The sequence below is a fragment of the Trematomus bernacchii genome, unplaced genomic scaffold (assembly GCF_902827165.1).
Source record: "Trematomus bernacchii unplaced genomic scaffold, fTreBer1.1, whole genome shotgun sequence".
Classification (NCBI taxonomy): Eukaryota; Metazoa; Chordata; class Actinopteri; order Perciformes; family Nototheniidae; genus Trematomus; species Trematomus bernacchii.
Genome location: NW_022987613.1, coordinates 234,575 through 253,357, shown reverse-complemented (window position 1 = coordinate 253,357; position 18,783 = coordinate 234,575). Strand labels below are relative to the sequence as shown.

The following is an 18,783-nucleotide window of genomic DNA, read 5'->3' as shown; positions in this document are numbered from 1 at the left end:
CATCGTTTTTTTATCGTTTTAATGCCATTGAAGACCACTTTTGACCAAGGTAAGCCATATTTACGTGTTTAGCTTCTTAGCTCCACATGTGATGATGTACGCTTTCGTTTAGAGCGTCGCGAATGTTTATCACTGAGTGTTGAGGAGGGCACCGGTAGATTCAGTGTCTCCAGGACACCAAAAAAGAGTGGTTGGTTGTGCATCTAGGATAAGTAATAAGGGAGTTAGAGTGAGTTTAGTTGCCTTAGTATGTTACGTTTTTTTCGCTTGAGGCTAATTCAGAGGCTGAGTGCTAGCAATGTGGGGTTTTTTTTAAAAGAAAAAAATTAAAAAGATCAGTTAGCTGAGTTTCTTCCCGTTACATGGATATAACACATTCATAGTTTTATTCAATATTAAGATTCCTTAGACGTTGTTTCCTGCAAATGACGCGTTTATCCGCCCGGTACCGAGGGGAAGGTGTGAAACAGGTTAAACCGTGCTCCGCGCTGTAGTGGAAACGCGCCATATGTTACTGTTTTTATATGAAAAGGATAACTTTTGGAATAAATCTGATGAAGTTGAATTTATATCTTACGTATGTGTGTCTTTTTATGATGATGTGGATTTTTCAGATCAAGTTGACTATGGTATCTTACACATGGTATTTTAAGTGTATCATGTAGTGTTGGATTCATAGCAGTCTTGGTCTTGACTTGGTCTCGACCTCTTAAAGTCTTGGTGTTGACTTGGTCTCGTCCTCTTAAAGTCTTGGTCTTGACCTCTTAAAGTCTTGGTCTTGTCTTGGTCTCGTCCTCTTAAAGTCTTGGTCTTGACTTGGTCTCGACCTCTTAAAGTCTTGGTGTTGACTTGGTCTCGTCCTCTTAAAGTCTTGGTCTTGACCTCTTAAGGTCTTGACTTGGTCTCGACCTCTTAAAGTCTTGGTCTTGACTTGGTCTCGACCTCTTAAAGTCTTGGTCTTGGCTTGGTCTCGACCTCTTAAAGTCTTGGTCTTGTCATGTTCTCGACCTCTTAAAGTCTTGGTCTTGACTTAGTCTCGACCTCTTAAAGTCTTGGTCTTGTCTTAATCTCGACCTCTTAAAGTCTTGGTCTTGACTTGGTCTCGACCTCTTAAAGTCTTGGTCTCGACTTGGTCTCGACCTCTTAAAGTCTTGGTCTCGACTTGGTCTAGACCTTTTTAAAGTATTGGTCTTGTCTTCTTCTCGACCTCTTAAGGTCTTGACTTGGTCTCGACCTTTTAAAGTCTTGGTCTTGTCTTGGTCTCGACCTCTTAAAAGTCTTGGTCTTGACTTGGTATCGACCTCTTAAAGTCTGGGTCTTGGCTTGGTCTCGACCTCTTAAAGTCTTGGTCTTGTCTTGGTCTCGACCTCTTAAAGTCTTGGTCTTGTCTTGGTCTCGACATCTTAAAGTCTTGGTCTTGACTTGGTCTCGACCTCTTAAAGTCTTGGTCTTGACTTGGTCTCGACCTCTTATAGTCTTGTTCTTGACTTGGTCTCGGTCTCGACCTCTTAAAGTCTTGGTCCCGACCTCTTAAAGTCTTGGTCTCGACCTCTTAAGGTCTTGACTTAGTCTCGACCTCTTAAAGTCTTGGTCTTGACTTAGTCTTGGTCTTGTCTTGGTCTCGACCTCTTAAAGTCTTGGTCTTGTCTTGGTCTTGGTCTTGTCTTGGTCCCGACCTCTTAAAGTCTTGGTCTTGACTTAGTCTCGACCTCTTAAAGTCTTGGTCTTGACTTGGTCTTGGTCTTGTCTTGGTGTCCACCTCTTAAAGTCTTGGTCTGGTCTTGGTCTTGGTCTTGTCTTGGTCTCGACCTCTTAAAGTCTTGGTCTTGACTTGGTCTTGGTCTTGTCTTGGTCTCGACCTCTTAAAGTCTCTGTCTTGTCTTGGTCTTGCTACTCTCCGGTCTTGGTAATGTCTTGGTCTCGGATAAGGTGGTCTCGACTACAACACTAGTTCTTTCACTAACCCTAACCCTAACTCTATCTACAAAGTCAATTATTGGCATTCATGGAGCTTTCCATTGCATCTTCCCTAGAGAAATACACATACATTGTTGTCCAAACTGCGATTTCTTTGCAATCTAAAGACCAAACCTACATTAACCTTCAGAGAGTGAGACCTGGATATCATGCATAATCAAACGTAGCATCAACACAATGTGAGAAATCCTTAGAATTGAACAGATCATGTAAAGAGCACATCACAATAACAACAACTCCTCACCTTGTTGTTGTTGTTGTACTCTGTTTTGACGGGGAACTTCCTGTTGTTTGTTGGCGACCCTCCCGCCGGCAGCAGTCTGTCGCTCAGGTTGACCGGCTGCTGGTCCTCAGAGGAGGAGGAGGGCGAGGAAGTGCTGAAGTCCAGAGGGGCATTCAGCCCGTTCTCCGTCACCTCCCCTCCATCTGGGGGGGGGTGCGGACCCTCGGGGGGCGGCAGCCCGGGGGCACTGCCGCTCTCAGAGGACTCATCGTCTGACGGGGGTAAGAGGATTCAAGATTCAAGATTCAAGGCTTTATTGTCATTTAAACATAGCTACAGTGGAGTTATAATAATAATAATCTTTATTTGTATAGCACCTTTCATACAATAAGTGCAGTTCAAGGTGCTTCACGTAGACATTTCACAGAAAACGTATATAACACAGCATACAGTTACCAGTAAAAGACATAAAAACAAACTAAAAATAGCATGGAGTAGACATATAAAAAATACATTTAGATTAAAGGTACAACGATTCAACACACAATCAGGTGATAGGTTAAAGTGCATCGCAATGCATGAGAAAGTGCAGCAGAGAGTAGGAGTTTGCTTCCTAAAAGGCTAAATTATACAAATGTGTTTTGTGTTTTTTTTTTAAATGTTATGTCAATAAAAATCTTAGATCACAGGCTCCTCCTCCAACAGTGCAACACAATACAACAGATAAAATAGCCCTAGTGCAAGTATTTGACAGCGTTAATGTGGGTTTGTTTACTGCAAAAAGCATCATATTTTCTGCAGGGGGGAGGGGGCTTCCTGCCTCGTGTATTGGGGTCAACTGTCAAAACCAGTAGAGCGATGCAGTGGTGAAGTATTACTGTAGACCCGCCTGGAAGTTAGCATCACAACTGCTAACTGGACAAAAACCCACTGGGATTCTTCCATTGGGTTTTTGGATTATGATGGCACCGAGTGGATTGTTGACATCCACCTGGATCCATCTTCTTAAATAGACACATGATTTTTACAAGCATTTGGACTACCTATGTTGTAAATGTATTATCTTTTTAATTTACACACAACATCTATTGCACGTCTGTCCGTCCTGAGAGGGATCCTTCTCTGTTTTTCTCCCCGTGGTTTATAACCTTTCTCACATTAACTGGGGGGTTTCTTTGGGGGTGTTTCCTTGTCCAATGTGAGGGTCCAAGGGCAGAGGATGTCATATTCATATTCTGTACAAACTGTATAACAAGCCCCCTGAGCTAAGTGTAAAATGTGTGATATTGGGCTATATAAATAAACTTTGATTGATTGATTGATTTTGGATTATTGCAGATAATAATTTCTGTGGCTAACACACATTTATTATACTTACAGGTTTTGTTCAGCAGGATAATCTCCACATATTAACAACACTTCATGATTTGTGAAGTAACTGACTACAGCACGGAACAAAATGTTAAAATCTCTTCAGCTTGTTTTAACCACAGACCTTATTTCACTATCTCCAAGACTTTCCCGCACATTTTTTAGCTTAGTTTTATGGTTTTGTTATTGTTTGTTCTCTCCGTTAGTAAAGGGGAGCTTCTGATCTCCTCTGACATATTTATTGGATTGTATGCAGTCTTAAATGCGTGCAAAATACACTATATTTGATATATATAACACAGCTTGACGGAGGGACTGTCGGGGGAGGGGAACGGTCACTTCCTGCTTTTTAACCCAGTTTATATCCATGTGCTGATTCCTGCATATTCCCACCATATACTGTATCTGTTCCCCACCTTTAAACGTCCCCCAGAAACATATATTCTCCATATCTGTGTCTTTTCTATCCTAATCGTTGAAGGCCTTTGTCCCACTTCTGTAAACCCCGACACAGAGGGGGGCACAATGGATTGGGGCTGTGTTGATCCCCCCCCCCACCTTCATGTAAGAGTGGATTTATTCTGGATTAGTCCACTAAGAATAGGCCAAGCTGTTCCTATGTGACACTGATCTGCAACCTTCTCTCAAACTAGAATGGTATAGGAATGAGTCTTAAAACCCCAGAAATGTGTTAGCATTTTAGCACTTCGGGTTCCATCATCTGGAAGTCAATGGTTTTCTGAATGTGTTTTTGGTTGGCCTGAAATAAGGTTTGAGGTTAACCGAAGCTGCAGAGATTTTAACATTTTGTTCAACGACATAAAACACGTTAGTAAATACCCCACTGTTGAATTTAAAAACGTTTCTAACAAGTGTCGAAATGAGATGATTAAATGGCATCACGGACAACATTAGCCGCCTTTAGCTTAGCGGTGGTGACGTGAAGTCATGTGACCATGCTGTAGTTGCTTTATAGCCCAACATTAGCCGCCTTTAGCTTAGCGGTGGTGACGTGAAGTCATGTGACCATGCTGTAGTTGCTTTATAGCCCAACATTAGCCGCCTTTAGCTTAGCGGTGGTGACGTGAAGTCATGTGACCATGCTGTAGTTGCTTTATAGCCCAACATTAGCTGCCTTTAGCTTAACGGCGGTGACGTGAAGTCATGTGACCGTGCTGTAGTTCCTTTATAGCCCAACATTAGCTGCCTTTAGCTTAGCGGTGGTGACGTGAAGTCATGTGACCATGCTGTAGTTCCTTTATAGCCCAACATTAGCCACCTTTAGCTTAGCGGTGGCGACGTGAAGTCATGTGACCTGACTTCCAATTGAAAAATCCCGTTGGCTTTTTGTCGAGGGGAACCTTGCAATGCTTACTTCTGGGTAGGCCTACAAAAATATGTCATCACTGACCCCCTCTATTTAGATGTAAATAAAACTCAAGAAAAAGGAGGATAAACAGTTTGTCTTACCGTCCTCTTCTTTAACGGCGGACGTTTGGTTGCTGACTCTCTCTCCGTTAGTCGGGCTTGGTTCAGGCACTGCCGGCGGTTGAGAGGCGATCCATGTGGACTCAACGCCGTTCATCATGTCCTCGCTGCTCACAGAACTGTCATCCTGACGGGAGGAGAAGGGAGAAACTGTGAGAGGATGTGCAGGAAGAGGGAGGTCTCTTCACGCTTTCACATCAAACAACAGAGTTTTTCTTTTATCCCGAGATAAAATGAAGAAGGAACATTGTGTATCTTTGCATCTCATGGTCACACTGTTTTTCAAAGTTCTGGCAACTAGCTTAAAACCCTATCATGTACATGTGTATACATTTAACTGGCACCACGTTTATACAACTGTGTCAGACTAATCACTGGTGTCCCACAGGGCTCCATCCTGGGTCCCCTCCTCTTTTCTCCATACACCAAATAATTCACTCTCATGACTTTTACGATCACAGCTAACCCAGATAACCCTCAACAAAGACTGGCTCCAACACAATGTACGTGATAGGCTAAGGGGGCGGGACATCTCTAAGCGGTTGACCAATCACAACAGAGCCGGCCAGCTAACCAATCAGAGCAGACTGGGCTCTGGTTTCAGACAGAGGGTGAAAAGAGGTGCTGCAGCACAGGCAGTATGAGAAAAATAAAGAGCTTTTTGAACATTAAAGCATGGAGACATGTAGAGACACTACATACTGATATACACCTGAACATCAGCAGGAGAGGACTCTTTAAAGTAGAGACACTACATACTGATATACACCTGAACATCAGCAAGAGAGGACTCTTTAAAGTAGAGACACTACATACTGATATACACCTGAACATCAGCAAGAGAGGACTCTTTAAAGTAGAGACACTACATACTGATATACACCTGAACATCAGCAGGAGAGGACTCTTTAAAGTAGAGACACTACATACTGATATACACCTGAACATCAGCAGGAGAGGACTCTTTAAAGTAGAGACACTACATACTGATATACATCTGAACATCAGCAGGAGAGGACTCTTTAAAGTAGAGACACTACATACTGATATACACCTGAACATCAGCAGGAGAGGACTCTTTAAAGTAGAGACACTACATACTGATATACACCTGAACATCAGCAAGAGAGGACTCTTTAAAGCAGAGACACTACATACTGATATACACCTGAACATCAGCAGGAGAGGACTCTTTAAAGTAGAGACACTACATACTGATATACACCTGAACATCAGCAAGAGAGGACTCTTTAAAGCAGAGACACTACATACTGATATACACTTGAACATGAGCAGGATATTTCCTCCTTAAATCTGTAAGTGTGCTATTTGTAACTCTGTTACGTAGAGACCCTTAAGATGTTTGTTGTAGCGTAACACAAATATGATTTAAACCAGGAGGATTAGCAGAGGAATAATCTCACAAACTATTCAAACGCTGAGCTTTTTGGCTCCAAACTACAGAAATGATATCCGCCAACAGTTTTCTTCCTGCTCACAGAAACACTGACTTCTCTCTCAGCTGGCAGGAAAACTACGACTGCGTGATGAATATAATCTCGTTATCCGAGCACACAAACAGAAGTGAAACACCGGGGGAAATGATAAAGAGTTTAAATTGAGCAATTAAGAAAGAGTGGGAGACAACGGGGAGGAGAGTCTTTAATTAGAGTTTCTAAGCATTAAGAAACGCAGCATTACTAATGTCTATGCTTCATTTACATTTTCTCAGATTTACTTTTAAAACTGACCCACAAACAATAAAGTTGAAGCACTTTGCTGCTAGAATAGACTTGCTAAGCGTTACTATACCACATCAATTATTCTTCTAGAAGTTTTTAGCAAAGTAACATTATCTAAAAACATCTATCTCCTGTTTGAGTCGTATTTTAAGCGAATATGGGAAACATTTACAAAGATTTGCTGCTTTTCGTTAATCTTAGTATATAATACAAAAAACTTAAGCTGTAGCACTTAAAGAGTAAACTTACAGAATGTAAATATATAAACTTGCTCGTTCCATCAATTAAGATGTTGAGATCAAATATATCTTCAGACGTTTTTAACAGTTTTGTGAGAAGCGACTTTTATTTAAAAAATCTATCCAAAAAAACAGTTTGCATCATTTTTGAAAGTTAGTAACAACAACGAATAAAATATATGTGTGGCTCAGTGGGTTAGTGTGCTGCACTTAGTGTGCTGAACTTTAAATCAGGGAGCACAGGTTCAAACCCCACTGCAGTCAGCATGTCGTTGTGTCCCTGAGACACTTCACCCCAAATTGCTCCTGTGGTGATTGTCCACAGTATTGAGTATGTAAGTCGCTTTGGATAAAAGCGTCTAACAAGTGACATGTAATGTAATGTAATATTATGTAATGTAATGGAAAACAAATATCAGGCATGTTTTCACCACTTCATATCGTTTATTTCTCTATAAAATGTACTGTATCAATCACTTCTGCATACAATGTTTCAGATTCATCCACAAACCCTCCTCTGATCAGTTGTTATCAACAAACCAAACCTTCTGCTGCTGCACTCTAACTAAACCCCCAAGTCTCCTGCAACACGTACAATAAACCTCTCGTGATGTTAATTATTAAATTATTCTCGTTGCACACAGATGAGACCGACAGCGATTTTAATTTGTACTCACCCACAGATCTCAGTCCGGGTCATTGTTCCGGATAATCCTAATTATGTGCCAGTGAGGTTCTACATTATCATCGCGCTGCCTTCACTTTACTGACGGGGGTTTCTGAGGGTTTCTGTGACAGCCAAACATGGGAGGGGTCTCTCACACAACGTCATTATAATCCTGATTTAACTCAGCGCTCCTCCCCCATCAGCAGGGAGGAGACACTAAAGGTGAATGGGGTAAGAAAATAAACGTACGGATATCACCATGAAACTTCCCCTCTTCAATACTGACATTAACACAATTATATTTTGTATTACAAGTGTTACATTTTGTTGTGTCATGTTGTTGACATTTTAGTCAAAGGGTTTAACAGAGAGGATGTCTTTGCATCACTCCATGAAACAGAAAATATGTCCATAAAAAACACCTTTTCTGCATGTTTTTAGTAATAAAGTGTGTGTGAATGAGTGTAGAAAGCTCCAGAATATACAGAGGAATGAAAGTGGAGAATTTGGTGTGTGTGAGATATTTCTGCTGAGAGAGGAGGAGAGGAAACGGCCTTTAAAGATCTGTAATGTAATATTAATATCTCTTGTACACACTACAGGCGAATAGGGTAAAATAATGCACTAATAGATATCACCATGAAACTTCCCCACTTCATTACTGACATTAACACAATTCTTTTTTGTATTACAAGTTTTCTGAAATGTTATGTTTAAATATGCAAATTAGGTGTTATGTTAGTAAATATGTCATAATGTGTAATCTCTATGTAACACACTGTAAATACTGCCTATAAAGACGACCTTTTCTGCATGTGTTTGGGTAAAAAAGTGTGTGTAAATGAGTGTGTGAATGGTGTAGAAAGCTCCAGAATATACAGAGGAATGAAAGTGGAGAATTTGGTGTGTGTGAGATATTTCTGCTGAGAGAGGAGGAGAGGAAACGGACTTTAAAGATCTGTAATGTAATATGAATATCTGTTGTACACCCTACAGGTGAATAGAGTAAATAAATAACAGATATCACAAATCACTAATCCTAAAACACTGCCATAAAAACTTGTATGAATTTAGGAGAAATTGAAGATGATTGAAGATTGAAGAAGAAGATTCAACTTATTGTCATCACGTAGTACAGGTACTATGTAACAAAACGGTTTCTCTGCATTTGACCCATCCTAGTGTTAGGAGCAGGGGCTGCCATTATGTACGGGGGGGCAGTGTAGGGGACGGTGCCTTGCTCAGGGACACCTCGGTAGCACTTGGTCTTTCCGGGACTTGAACTGGTTGCCAAGCCAAGTCCCTATGGACTTCGCCACCACCGCCCGACGCAAACAAACTGATAGTTAGTAAAACAAACGCCTAAATGTAAATTATGGATGTTTTCTTTCTATTAGGATTAAAGAGGACATGTTATAAAAGATAAATGGCCCAAAAAATCAACAACAAACAACTAAAAATGTACCAATAATAAAAAAAAAAGATAGGTAGAAGAAAGATTTGATTCTCTCTGCACCAAGTGATTCTCCTCCGTGAGACAAAAAGACAATGAACCAGAGGATTTGTTCCAGTCAATACTGTGAGGGAAACTTCTGAAGCAATTGTAAACAGGACTCAGAGAGACGCGAGGAGAGCTGGAGCTTTGGTGGCAAACACTGACGGTTTATTTGGAGCTTCGGCCGGAGAATTCACAAGACATGTCACGGGCCACGGTCTGACCACACGGTTGAGACGCCACAATCAATTCTGAAGCACTCTACCTCTCGTATGATTAACTAGTTCAGAGTGTAATAATCAACCTTCTTCATTAGTTAGACTAAACAGCTGAGGACACTGAATCACATTTGTTGTCGCTTATGGCTCGGGGTCATCTACACCCGAGAAGGATGTGTTCCAGGTGTCCCACAACAATATCTCTGACCGACAGCTGCCCGGTCACAAACTGGTAACACCAACAAAATGCTAGGGCAGCCCCTCCTTAAGGGAGATAGCATGCTGCCCAAGGTTGGAGCATCTGCGTCAGAGGGCGAAGGAGGAGGACATGCAGGGCAAAGGATTCCCTGACAAATACAAATGTGATTACTTAGTTAAAAAGCAGATGTTGTTTATCTAATGAATCCATCAGAGAACACTCACCCTCTCGGTGGGCGTCATGCACTGCAGCTTCATCTGCTTCAGGTAGGTGGCAGTGAGCGGCATGTTGTAGTCGATCAGGTCCGGGACCAGGGAGGTGGGCCTGTCGTTCTCTGAGGAAGAGAAACACACACATTACACACACAAAAATATACAAAGAAATATCGAATAATTCCACTATAATCCCCATACCTCCAGCATGGAGCCACGGTGCCCCTGCAACACGGAGCTTGGACCCCCCCAAAAGAATACATCTATGATAATGCAATTCCTTTTCGTTACTAAGTTACTCTGCTTTTTTCAGTCATGTAATTTAGTGGAAACTAAGTCACTGAAACAAATGTTGTGACTATAACATGTTGTGAAATAATGTATTTTTTACCCCAAACTTATTTTAATGTTCTGTATCTTGGGCCAAAGTAACCAAACATTTTTTTTTTTTAAAGTCAGTGACACAAACTATGTTACTAAAAAACAATAATGCTAAATGTTAAAATCTCCTTCATCCTGCATTCAATGGCCCCCTCTCATTAAATGATTGGCCCGGTAAAATGAGTCTAGAACCGCCACTGCTCCATAAACAACCAAACATGGTATTTAGCACAGATAAATAGAGGACTGGGTCTGTTTGCACGATGAAGACAGGGTCAGGTTGTTTATTAATACCTGTTAGTTTGCAGATAAAAAGACATGGGATCCGTCCTGACCCTAACCCCCACACAAGATTTAAAAATATCAATGATAAAATCTCTAGTTTTCTCGCCTCATATGCATTAATGAGGAGTATAAGAATAAAACAAACAAGCAAACGTAAAATTCAAAAAGCAAACATAAGAAATACAAAACAGACATAAAGAGACATTCGGTGGAAATCAACAAAAAGTTAAAAAAATACAGATATGTTAAGAAAAAAAGACAAAATACTGAATAAATGTCATTTAATAATAAAATATATGTTTTGTATTCATCAAAGATAGCTCTTAATTAGTTGATTTGAACTATCCCTGTCCATTTATTCATGTGTTTGCCTTTCCCTTCAATATAAATTATTTATATTAACCCTTATGTTGTGTTCGGGTCTCCCGTGACCCGCTTCAAGTTAAAATGATATAAGAACTACGCTCTAGTTTCTTGTATCTGAACAAGGCTTCATGATATCCTCCACAACAGCTATATAAACACTACAGAACTGATTTTGAAAATGTTTGCCAAGCCTGAAGGTCTCCAAAAAAAGAAAGTGTATAATTTGGTGTTGGGGTCTGGCAGAATTGTTGTGGGTGACTCGGGGTCAAATTTGGCCCAATCAAGATTCATCTTTGACTTTAGACGCCCCCCCCCCCCTTCATCCACTGTAACAATAATGTTTCTCAACATGCACCTGGTCTCCCCTCCCTCTGCCCCCCTCCCCCCACGGGAACTCCACCTTTCTCAAAGAATATGTACACTAACACTTGAACCTGAACTCACACATGCACGTGTGCAATATGTGGTGTAATGAGTTTTGGGGCCATAACATTAAATGACAACAGGATTGTACGGTTATGAATGCATTATAAGTTAGTTATGATGTAGTTAAAACAATATTGGATGATAGTCTTTATTTTTCAGTGTTTTGGACTGAGATAAATCATGGGTCAAAACTGACCCGCGAACACCATGAACGGTGACAGCTTTCGAACACAACTCAAGGGTTAAGTAGTCAACGTTTCAACATGGTATCTTTTACCTATTGAACTGTCACCATACAGTATAATAATGTAAATAATATCCAGCTTTATATTGTGTCTAAAGCTCTTCAATAGTGTTTTATTGTCAGAGTTTATATATGTTTTATCTTCACGGTCTACTGTATATTTTCTACTTTTTAATGCTGTTTTAATTCTAATTTGAGATGTTTAATGTCTAGAATTGTTTATTTCTACTCTTCTGTGCAATGCCTCGTTTTATTTTGTTGTTCTTTATGCTGCTGCAATGCAAACATTTCCCAATTTGGGATCAATAAAGTCTGATCTGATCTTATAATGTTATAACCCCCGCTGCAGTCCCCTCAGCGAACACTAGAGGGACTCTGGGGTCAGTTCAGTGAATAGATCGTCCTCTAGAGGCTTTGTTACAACATGCAGGGGATGGATACCATATAAATATATATATTTACACAAAATATGTTTTATTAATGAATGTTCAATATCAAAACACCTAAAAGCACACATCAGGTCATATAACGTGTTAACAGGACGTTATCGCATGAAACAAACAAACAGAAAAGACGTTTCTATGACTGCTATGATGAATTATTAACGTACATGTTGGACTTTTATCCCTGTAGATATTCTCTTTACTGTGAACTTTACTACACAGCTGTCATACTGTAGCTACTACTTTAGTATTTATATTGTAATTTTTATATTTTACATTTATGTTCTTGACTTGTTTTAAATATTTAATAATGGATTAATAATATAATAATATTGTGAGGGATGAAACCCTCTGTAATGGTCTCTCATGCAGAGCACACAGCACACAGTGAAATGTGCTCTCTGCTTTTAACCCATCCTAGTACCAGGAGTCTAGTATTGTTGTACAGCGCCCGGGGGGCAATGGGAGTGAGGGGGGAAGGGGGATGTCCGGTGCCTTGCTCAAGGGCAACACGGCAGGGCAGAAGGTGAACTGGGACCTCTCCAAGTAGCAGTCCACACTCCATATTTAAGTCTGTTCGGGGACTTGAACCGGTGATCCTACAGCTCACAGCCCAAGCCCCTACTGACTGAGCCCCTGCCTCAATATTTAGAGAAAGGGAAGGCCAATAGCTGATGTATGATGGCGATTTATTGCTGTTGTTTTTTGCATCTGGTAGAATATAACAATTAAACTAGGGGTTAACCATGACTAAACAAACAAGTTAACATAAGTCAAGAAGCATTTTACTACGGGAATGTAACATATTGTACCATTAAGTCAATCTCCATAAAAGTCAACAGATAATTCAGATTTCCACTCTTTTTGAGTTCACTTAATATCAGACTTCATCAGCAGGAAGAAAACCTGTTTCTGAGACACGATGAAAATATATCAACTTACATAAATGAATACAAATAAACAAGGTTAGTGTAGCGTCGTTCCGAGCGTTGGCTCAGTGAAATACTATCACACTTTTGTGTAGCCTGCGTTATGCAAGATGCCATTAATATGCCCGATAAATTGATCTTTAACAAGGACCTCTCTTATATTTGTATTTCCTGTTAATATGTTTGTTGTAAGCACTCAACGACATCTCCTCTAAATGTACTGATTCTGATTAAATTATTCTATCAAATCCTGCAATAATAACTGTGCAACATGGATGCTATATCTTCAGAACTGTTACAAGATGTGTCTTTAATATTATTTGTATGCATGCTTCTTATGGCGCATTTCCACTGCAGGGCCTCGCACGGCTTAGTACGGTATGGTTAGGCCTTGGTAGGCCAGGCTCACTTTATGCTGCGTTTCCATTACAGTTTAGTAGCTGGGGTAGTAACTATAGTAACGCAGTGTAGGCGGAGCCGTGACGTCATCTTCAATGTGAAACACAAAACCAACATCAGCCGTTAGCTGTTAGCACTCAGAGCTCACAGCTCCTCATATCTGTTCAGAAACTAGACAAAAGTGAAACAAGTACAAACCACAGACTGCCTGTGTCATGGTGAATACAGTCGCTGCTTTATTTATGTCTGTATAGGCCGTTGTTGTGAGTGTGGACGGTCGGAGCATATACTGCGTTAGCTTAGCCAATCTCCATTCAGAAAACACGCATTTTAAAAGGTTTTTCGCCTGCCGTCTGTCTGCAGACTTGACAAAGCATTAATTCATGGTTTTTACTAACCGGTATCAGTATGTTGTTACTTCGGCATCATTTTGAAACGTGTATTACAATTAAATCACGGTCAAATATGTTCATTTTGTTGTAGTTGCCAGCGATTCTCTCTCTAGTTTAGCATACTCAGCCCGACTCAGCCCGGTTGTTGGCCCGGAAAGAACCTCGATTTTGGAGAGCCAGAAAAAAGGTGAAAAAGTAGCCCTGAGCCGGAACTAGCCCTAGTGGAAAAGCAAAAAAAAGAACCGTGCTACGTGCTGCAGTGGAAAAGCGCCATTAGTTAACATTAAGCTGTCTTTGGCTTTCTGCTGTAACAATGTACATTTCCCCTCTGTGGGACTAATAAAGGGATTCTGATTCTGATTAAATTATTCTATAAAAACCTGCAACCATAACGCCTTCCTGTTGCACTAAAGGGTTGATTGGTCTCCAACATCCCAGCATGCAACACAGAGCAGTAATTAACCCTTTCCCATGTCAGTGTGTCAAAGGATCCGAGCGTTATCCTCTCCTAAAGGTTGATCTATAAAGAAAAGCCTGTCTGTTAATGATGTCTGCAGAATTAGCGTGCGTCTGTACCTTTGAACTCGGCCGTGCTGGGGTTGATGTGCATCCTCTTCTGACACTCTCCACAGCTCATTAGGAACCGAGTCACCGCCTCTCGGGGCAGGAAGGCGTACGTCTCCGCGATCTGAGCACAGGAGAGGGGGGGGGGGGACAACAAGCAGGAAGTCAGAAAGAATAGCAGCAAAAAAACGTTTAATTCGTGCATGAGTGAGAGTGTGGGGTCAGTGGTTTGTGATATCTAGATAAGGTGAAATGAATTGTGTTTTCATAAAAGCGTCACACTTGTACGGTTTGAGGCCCTGAACAAAAAGGCATATGGTGTTATTGTCCTCTTTAAAGGTCACCTATTATGTCAAATCCTCTTCTTCATGTCTCTTCTACATCAACATGTGTCCCCTCTTCTTCATGTCTCTTCTATATCAACATGTGTCCCCTCTTCTTCATGTCTCTTCTTCATCACCATGTGTCCCCTCTTCTTCATGTCTCTTCTTCATCACCATGTGTCCCCTCTGTGACTCAAATTGAAATGGTAATGAGCCACAGAGATGGCAAAAGTACACACATCCTTTACTCAAGTAGAAGTACAGATACTCGTGTTTAAAAATACTCTGGTGAAAGTAGAAGTACTGACTAAACTTCTTTACTCAAGTAAAAGTAAAGAGGGCTTTGAAATGTACATAAGTAAAAAGTACCCATAACTAGCAGCTGTTTTAAAGAGTACCTGACCTCCCTTTATATTAATAGAACAATAATGTCATTGTTAGCTAATGAATGTTTCCATGCTGAACAACGGCAACATGACAACGTTTTCATTGGTCCCTCTTCTTTAGAGAAGACCAGGAAATGATGGATACACGGATCGTGTTCAAATCAATAGGCACGCAATGACTCTAAATAATAATGATCACGCCACCAAACACACATTCAAACTAAAGGAACCAGCCTGTTTGGAAAATGAGAGAAGTAGAAAGTACAGGTATTTGGGTTCAACATGTGAGAAGTAGAAAGTACAGGTATTTGTGTTCAACATGTAAGAAGTAGAAAGTACAGGTATTTGTGTTCAACATGTAAGAAGTAAAAGTAAAAAGTTGTCAGAAAAATAAGTAGTGGAGTAAAGTACTGATACCAGAAACATGTACTTAAGTACAGTAACAAAGTATTTGTACTCCACTACTTCCCACCTCTCTCTCTCTCTCAGGTGACATCTCCACCTCTTTGCCTCTCTGTTTCTGCCGTGCCACCCTCCCCTCCTCACCCTCACCCCCCTCTGGCATTTCCCTGTAAAACGCCGACCTTCACGTGACCATGGAGCCACAGCAGGGTGCCCGCCCCCCCCCGCCGCCACCGATCCCCCCACCCGCCCTTAAGCCATCCGAGAGGAAGAAGGCCACCCAGAGCAGCGTTGGGCTCCCAGAAGGCCACAGTGACAGCTCCATATTATGCCCTGCCCCACTGAAGCTGCTCCTCAAAAGGGTTCACGCTATGAGACATGACAGGACCTCTACAGGGCGGGAGGAATATCTGTCTCCCATCCTGAGGGGTGAGGGGTCCTGCTAACATCCCCCAACTCTGTGCTACAGCTGCACACAAAGACCCTCATTCTGCAGGACGCCACACCTCCGATTGTTAACCCACATCAGAATCATATTTATTACCAAGAAGGTTTCTTTTTTATTTTATTTTGTATTTTTGTATTTTATTATATATGTTGCATTGTTGGAGGAGCTCAGGTCAGAAGAAGTTCATTGCAATTTCTACACTGCGGCTTTGTGCATATGATGATAACACCTTTGCATTTGAAAGGTTTACACATAAGAGGGATTTTCTTTGGTGTGAAAGGTGCATTCAAGAACACAGAAAAAAGAATATGTGGTTTTTAAACACGATCCGTGTATCCATCATTTCCTGGTCTTCTCTAAAGAAGAGGGACCAATGAAAACGTTGTCATGTTGCCGTTGTTCAGCATGGAAACATTCATTAGCTAACAATGACATTATTGTTCTATTAATATAAAGGGAGGTCAGGTACTCTTTAAAACAGCTGCTAGTTATGGGTACTTTTTACTGAAGTACATTTCAAAGCCCTCTTTACTTTTACTTGAGTAAAGAAGTTTAGTCAGTACTTCTACTTTCACCAGAGTATTTTTAAACACGAGTATCTGTACTTCTACTTGAGTAAAGGATGTGTGTACTTTAGCCATCTCTGGTTCTTATTATGTGGTTGGGTTTACTCACAGCTTTGTACGTCTTCTTCTGCCCGGCGTGTTTTGGGGCTCGTCCAGGATCAGCGCCCATCTCCACGTGCATCGCATAGATGATGTCGAAGAAGTCCTCCACCACGGCTACACGTTTCAGGGAGGAGTTGTCCTGGGCTGAATTCCCATCTGAGCACTGAAACACAGACAGAGAGAGATTAGTTTAATGTCCCGACTCACACAAAGATATCAGGGTCACCCGTGTGTTCTAAAGTCTTCATTTATGAGGAGAGAACACGGTGAGGTGAACTTTGACTTTGCACCATTTGTGAGCTACGTCCTCTAAAAGTGATTGTTAGAGATTGAAAAATGCTTTTGTCAGAGTTCAAATTGCAAAAGAACGCAGAGTTAAAGGAAGAAATCAGACACTGGGAGAATATTAGCTAATTTTATTTATTAAAATAATTTCAAACATTTTCAAAAAGACAAATATTTCAGAAACAAACGTTTAAAAATCACGTATAAATTGACTTTTTCTTGCACTATTTTTTAATTTTTGAATTAGTTTAATTGTTTTATGTCTAAAATAACTATGTTGCATTGTTGGAGGAGCTCGGGACCATGTCTACACTGTAGCTTATGTGCATATGACATTACAACCTTTGAATCTTGAATCTAAAACATTTCAGAAAACACACGACGTCGCAGAAAACACAAAGAAAGCAAAAGAACATTTTACAAAACAAAAAACTATTTTAGAATACCTTTTAAAGTCATTTCAGGAAACCCAACAATTAAACACAACAAACGTTTAAAAAAAACGTTGGGAAAAATTTCGAAAATCAAACAATTACACAAAACATGAAAAAAAAATTAAATAAAGTTCAACTTCAGAAGTATTTTTAGATCACATGACTCATGGGTCAGGTGGTTTCACACTCAGCACAAAGCGTCCTTGTGGAGGAAGTTCCACACACAACCTGTTTGGTAAGAAGTGAGCAAGCAATAGAAGTTTAAAGCAAAGTTATTGTTATTGTTTTTTAATAAAGTTATTTAATGAAGTCAATAAAAGTCAAAGCATCTAACAGAGTTCATCTATTCCAGCTGACAGGACAGAGTCTTTGCACCAACAAGTTTGTAAAGATCTGACTACATACAACTGAACATACAAACTGTGAGGGAAACTTCTGAAGCAATTGGAAAACAGGACTCAGAGAGACACGAGGAGAGCTGGAGCTTTGATGGAGTCAGGACTCAGAGAGACACGAGGAGAGCTGGAGCTTTGATGGAGTCAGGACTCAGAGAGAGACACGAGGAGAGCTGGAGCTTTGATGGAGTCAGGACTCAGAGAGACACGAGGAGAGCTGGAGCTCTGATGGAGTCAGGACTCAGAGAGACACGAGGAGAGCTGGAGCTTTGATGGAGTCAGGACTCAAAGAGACACGAGGAGAGCTGGAGCTCTGATGGAGTCAGGACTCAGAGAGACACGAGGAGAGCTGGAGCTTTGATGGAGTCAGGACTCAGAGAGACACGAGGAGAGCTGGAGCTTTGATGGAGTCAGGACTCAGAGAGAGACACGAGGAGAGCTGGAGCTCTGATGGAGTCAGGACTCAGAGAGACACGAGGAGAGCTGGAGCTTTGATGGAGTCAGGACTCAGAGAGAGACACGAGGAGAGCTGGAGCTTTGATGGAGTCAGGACTCAGAGAGACACGAGGAGAGCTGGAGCTTTGATGGAGTCAGGACTCAGAGAGACACGAGGAGAGCTGGAGCTCTGATGGAGTCAGGACTCAGAGAGACACGAGGAGAGCTGGAGCTTTGATGGAGTCAGGACTCAGAGAGACACGAGGAGAGCTGGAGCTTTGATGGAGTCAGGACTCAGAGAGACACGAGGAGAGCTGGAGCTTTGATGGAGTCAGGACTCAGAGAGACACGAGGAGAGCTGGAGCTCTGATGGAGTCAGGACTCAGAGAGAGACGAAGAGAGCTGGAGCTTTGATGGAGTCAGGACTCAGAGAGAGACGAGGAGAGCTGGAGCTTTGATGGAGTCAGGACTCAGAGAGACACGAGGAGAGATGGAGCTTTGATGGAGTCAGGACTCAGAGAGAGACGAGGAGAGCTGGAGCTTTGATGGAGTCAGGACTCAGAGAGAGACACGAGGAGAGCTGGAGCTTTGATGGAGTCAGGACTCAGAGAGACACGAGGAGAGCTGGAGCTTTGATGGAGTCAGGACTCAGAGAGACACGAGGAGAGCTGGAGCTTTGATGGAGTCAGGACTCAGAGAGACACGAGGAGAGCTGGAGCTTTGATGGAGTCAGGACTCAGAGAGACA

General features: G+C 41.4%; 1 protein-coding gene across 1 annotated transcript in view; it reads right to left on the bottom strand.

Moving 5' to 3' along the window:
• The window catches only part of LOC117483702 (nucleolar protein 4-like), a 54,605-nt gene that overhangs the window by 14,548 nt on the left and 21,274 nt on the right, over positions 1-18,783 (bottom strand). The window contains exons 2-6 of the mRNA XM_034132058.1: positions 16,495-16,650; positions 14,273-14,384; positions 9,844-9,953; positions 5,042-5,186; positions 2,222-2,472 (exon numbers count right to left, since the gene is read on the bottom strand). Coding sequence (XP_033987949.1) covers positions 2,222-2,472; positions 5,042-5,186; positions 9,844-9,953; positions 14,273-14,384; positions 16,495-16,650 — 774 coding nt within the window. The remainder of the gene's footprint in view (positions 1-2,221; positions 2,473-5,041; positions 5,187-9,843; positions 9,954-14,272; positions 14,385-16,494; positions 16,651-18,783) is intronic.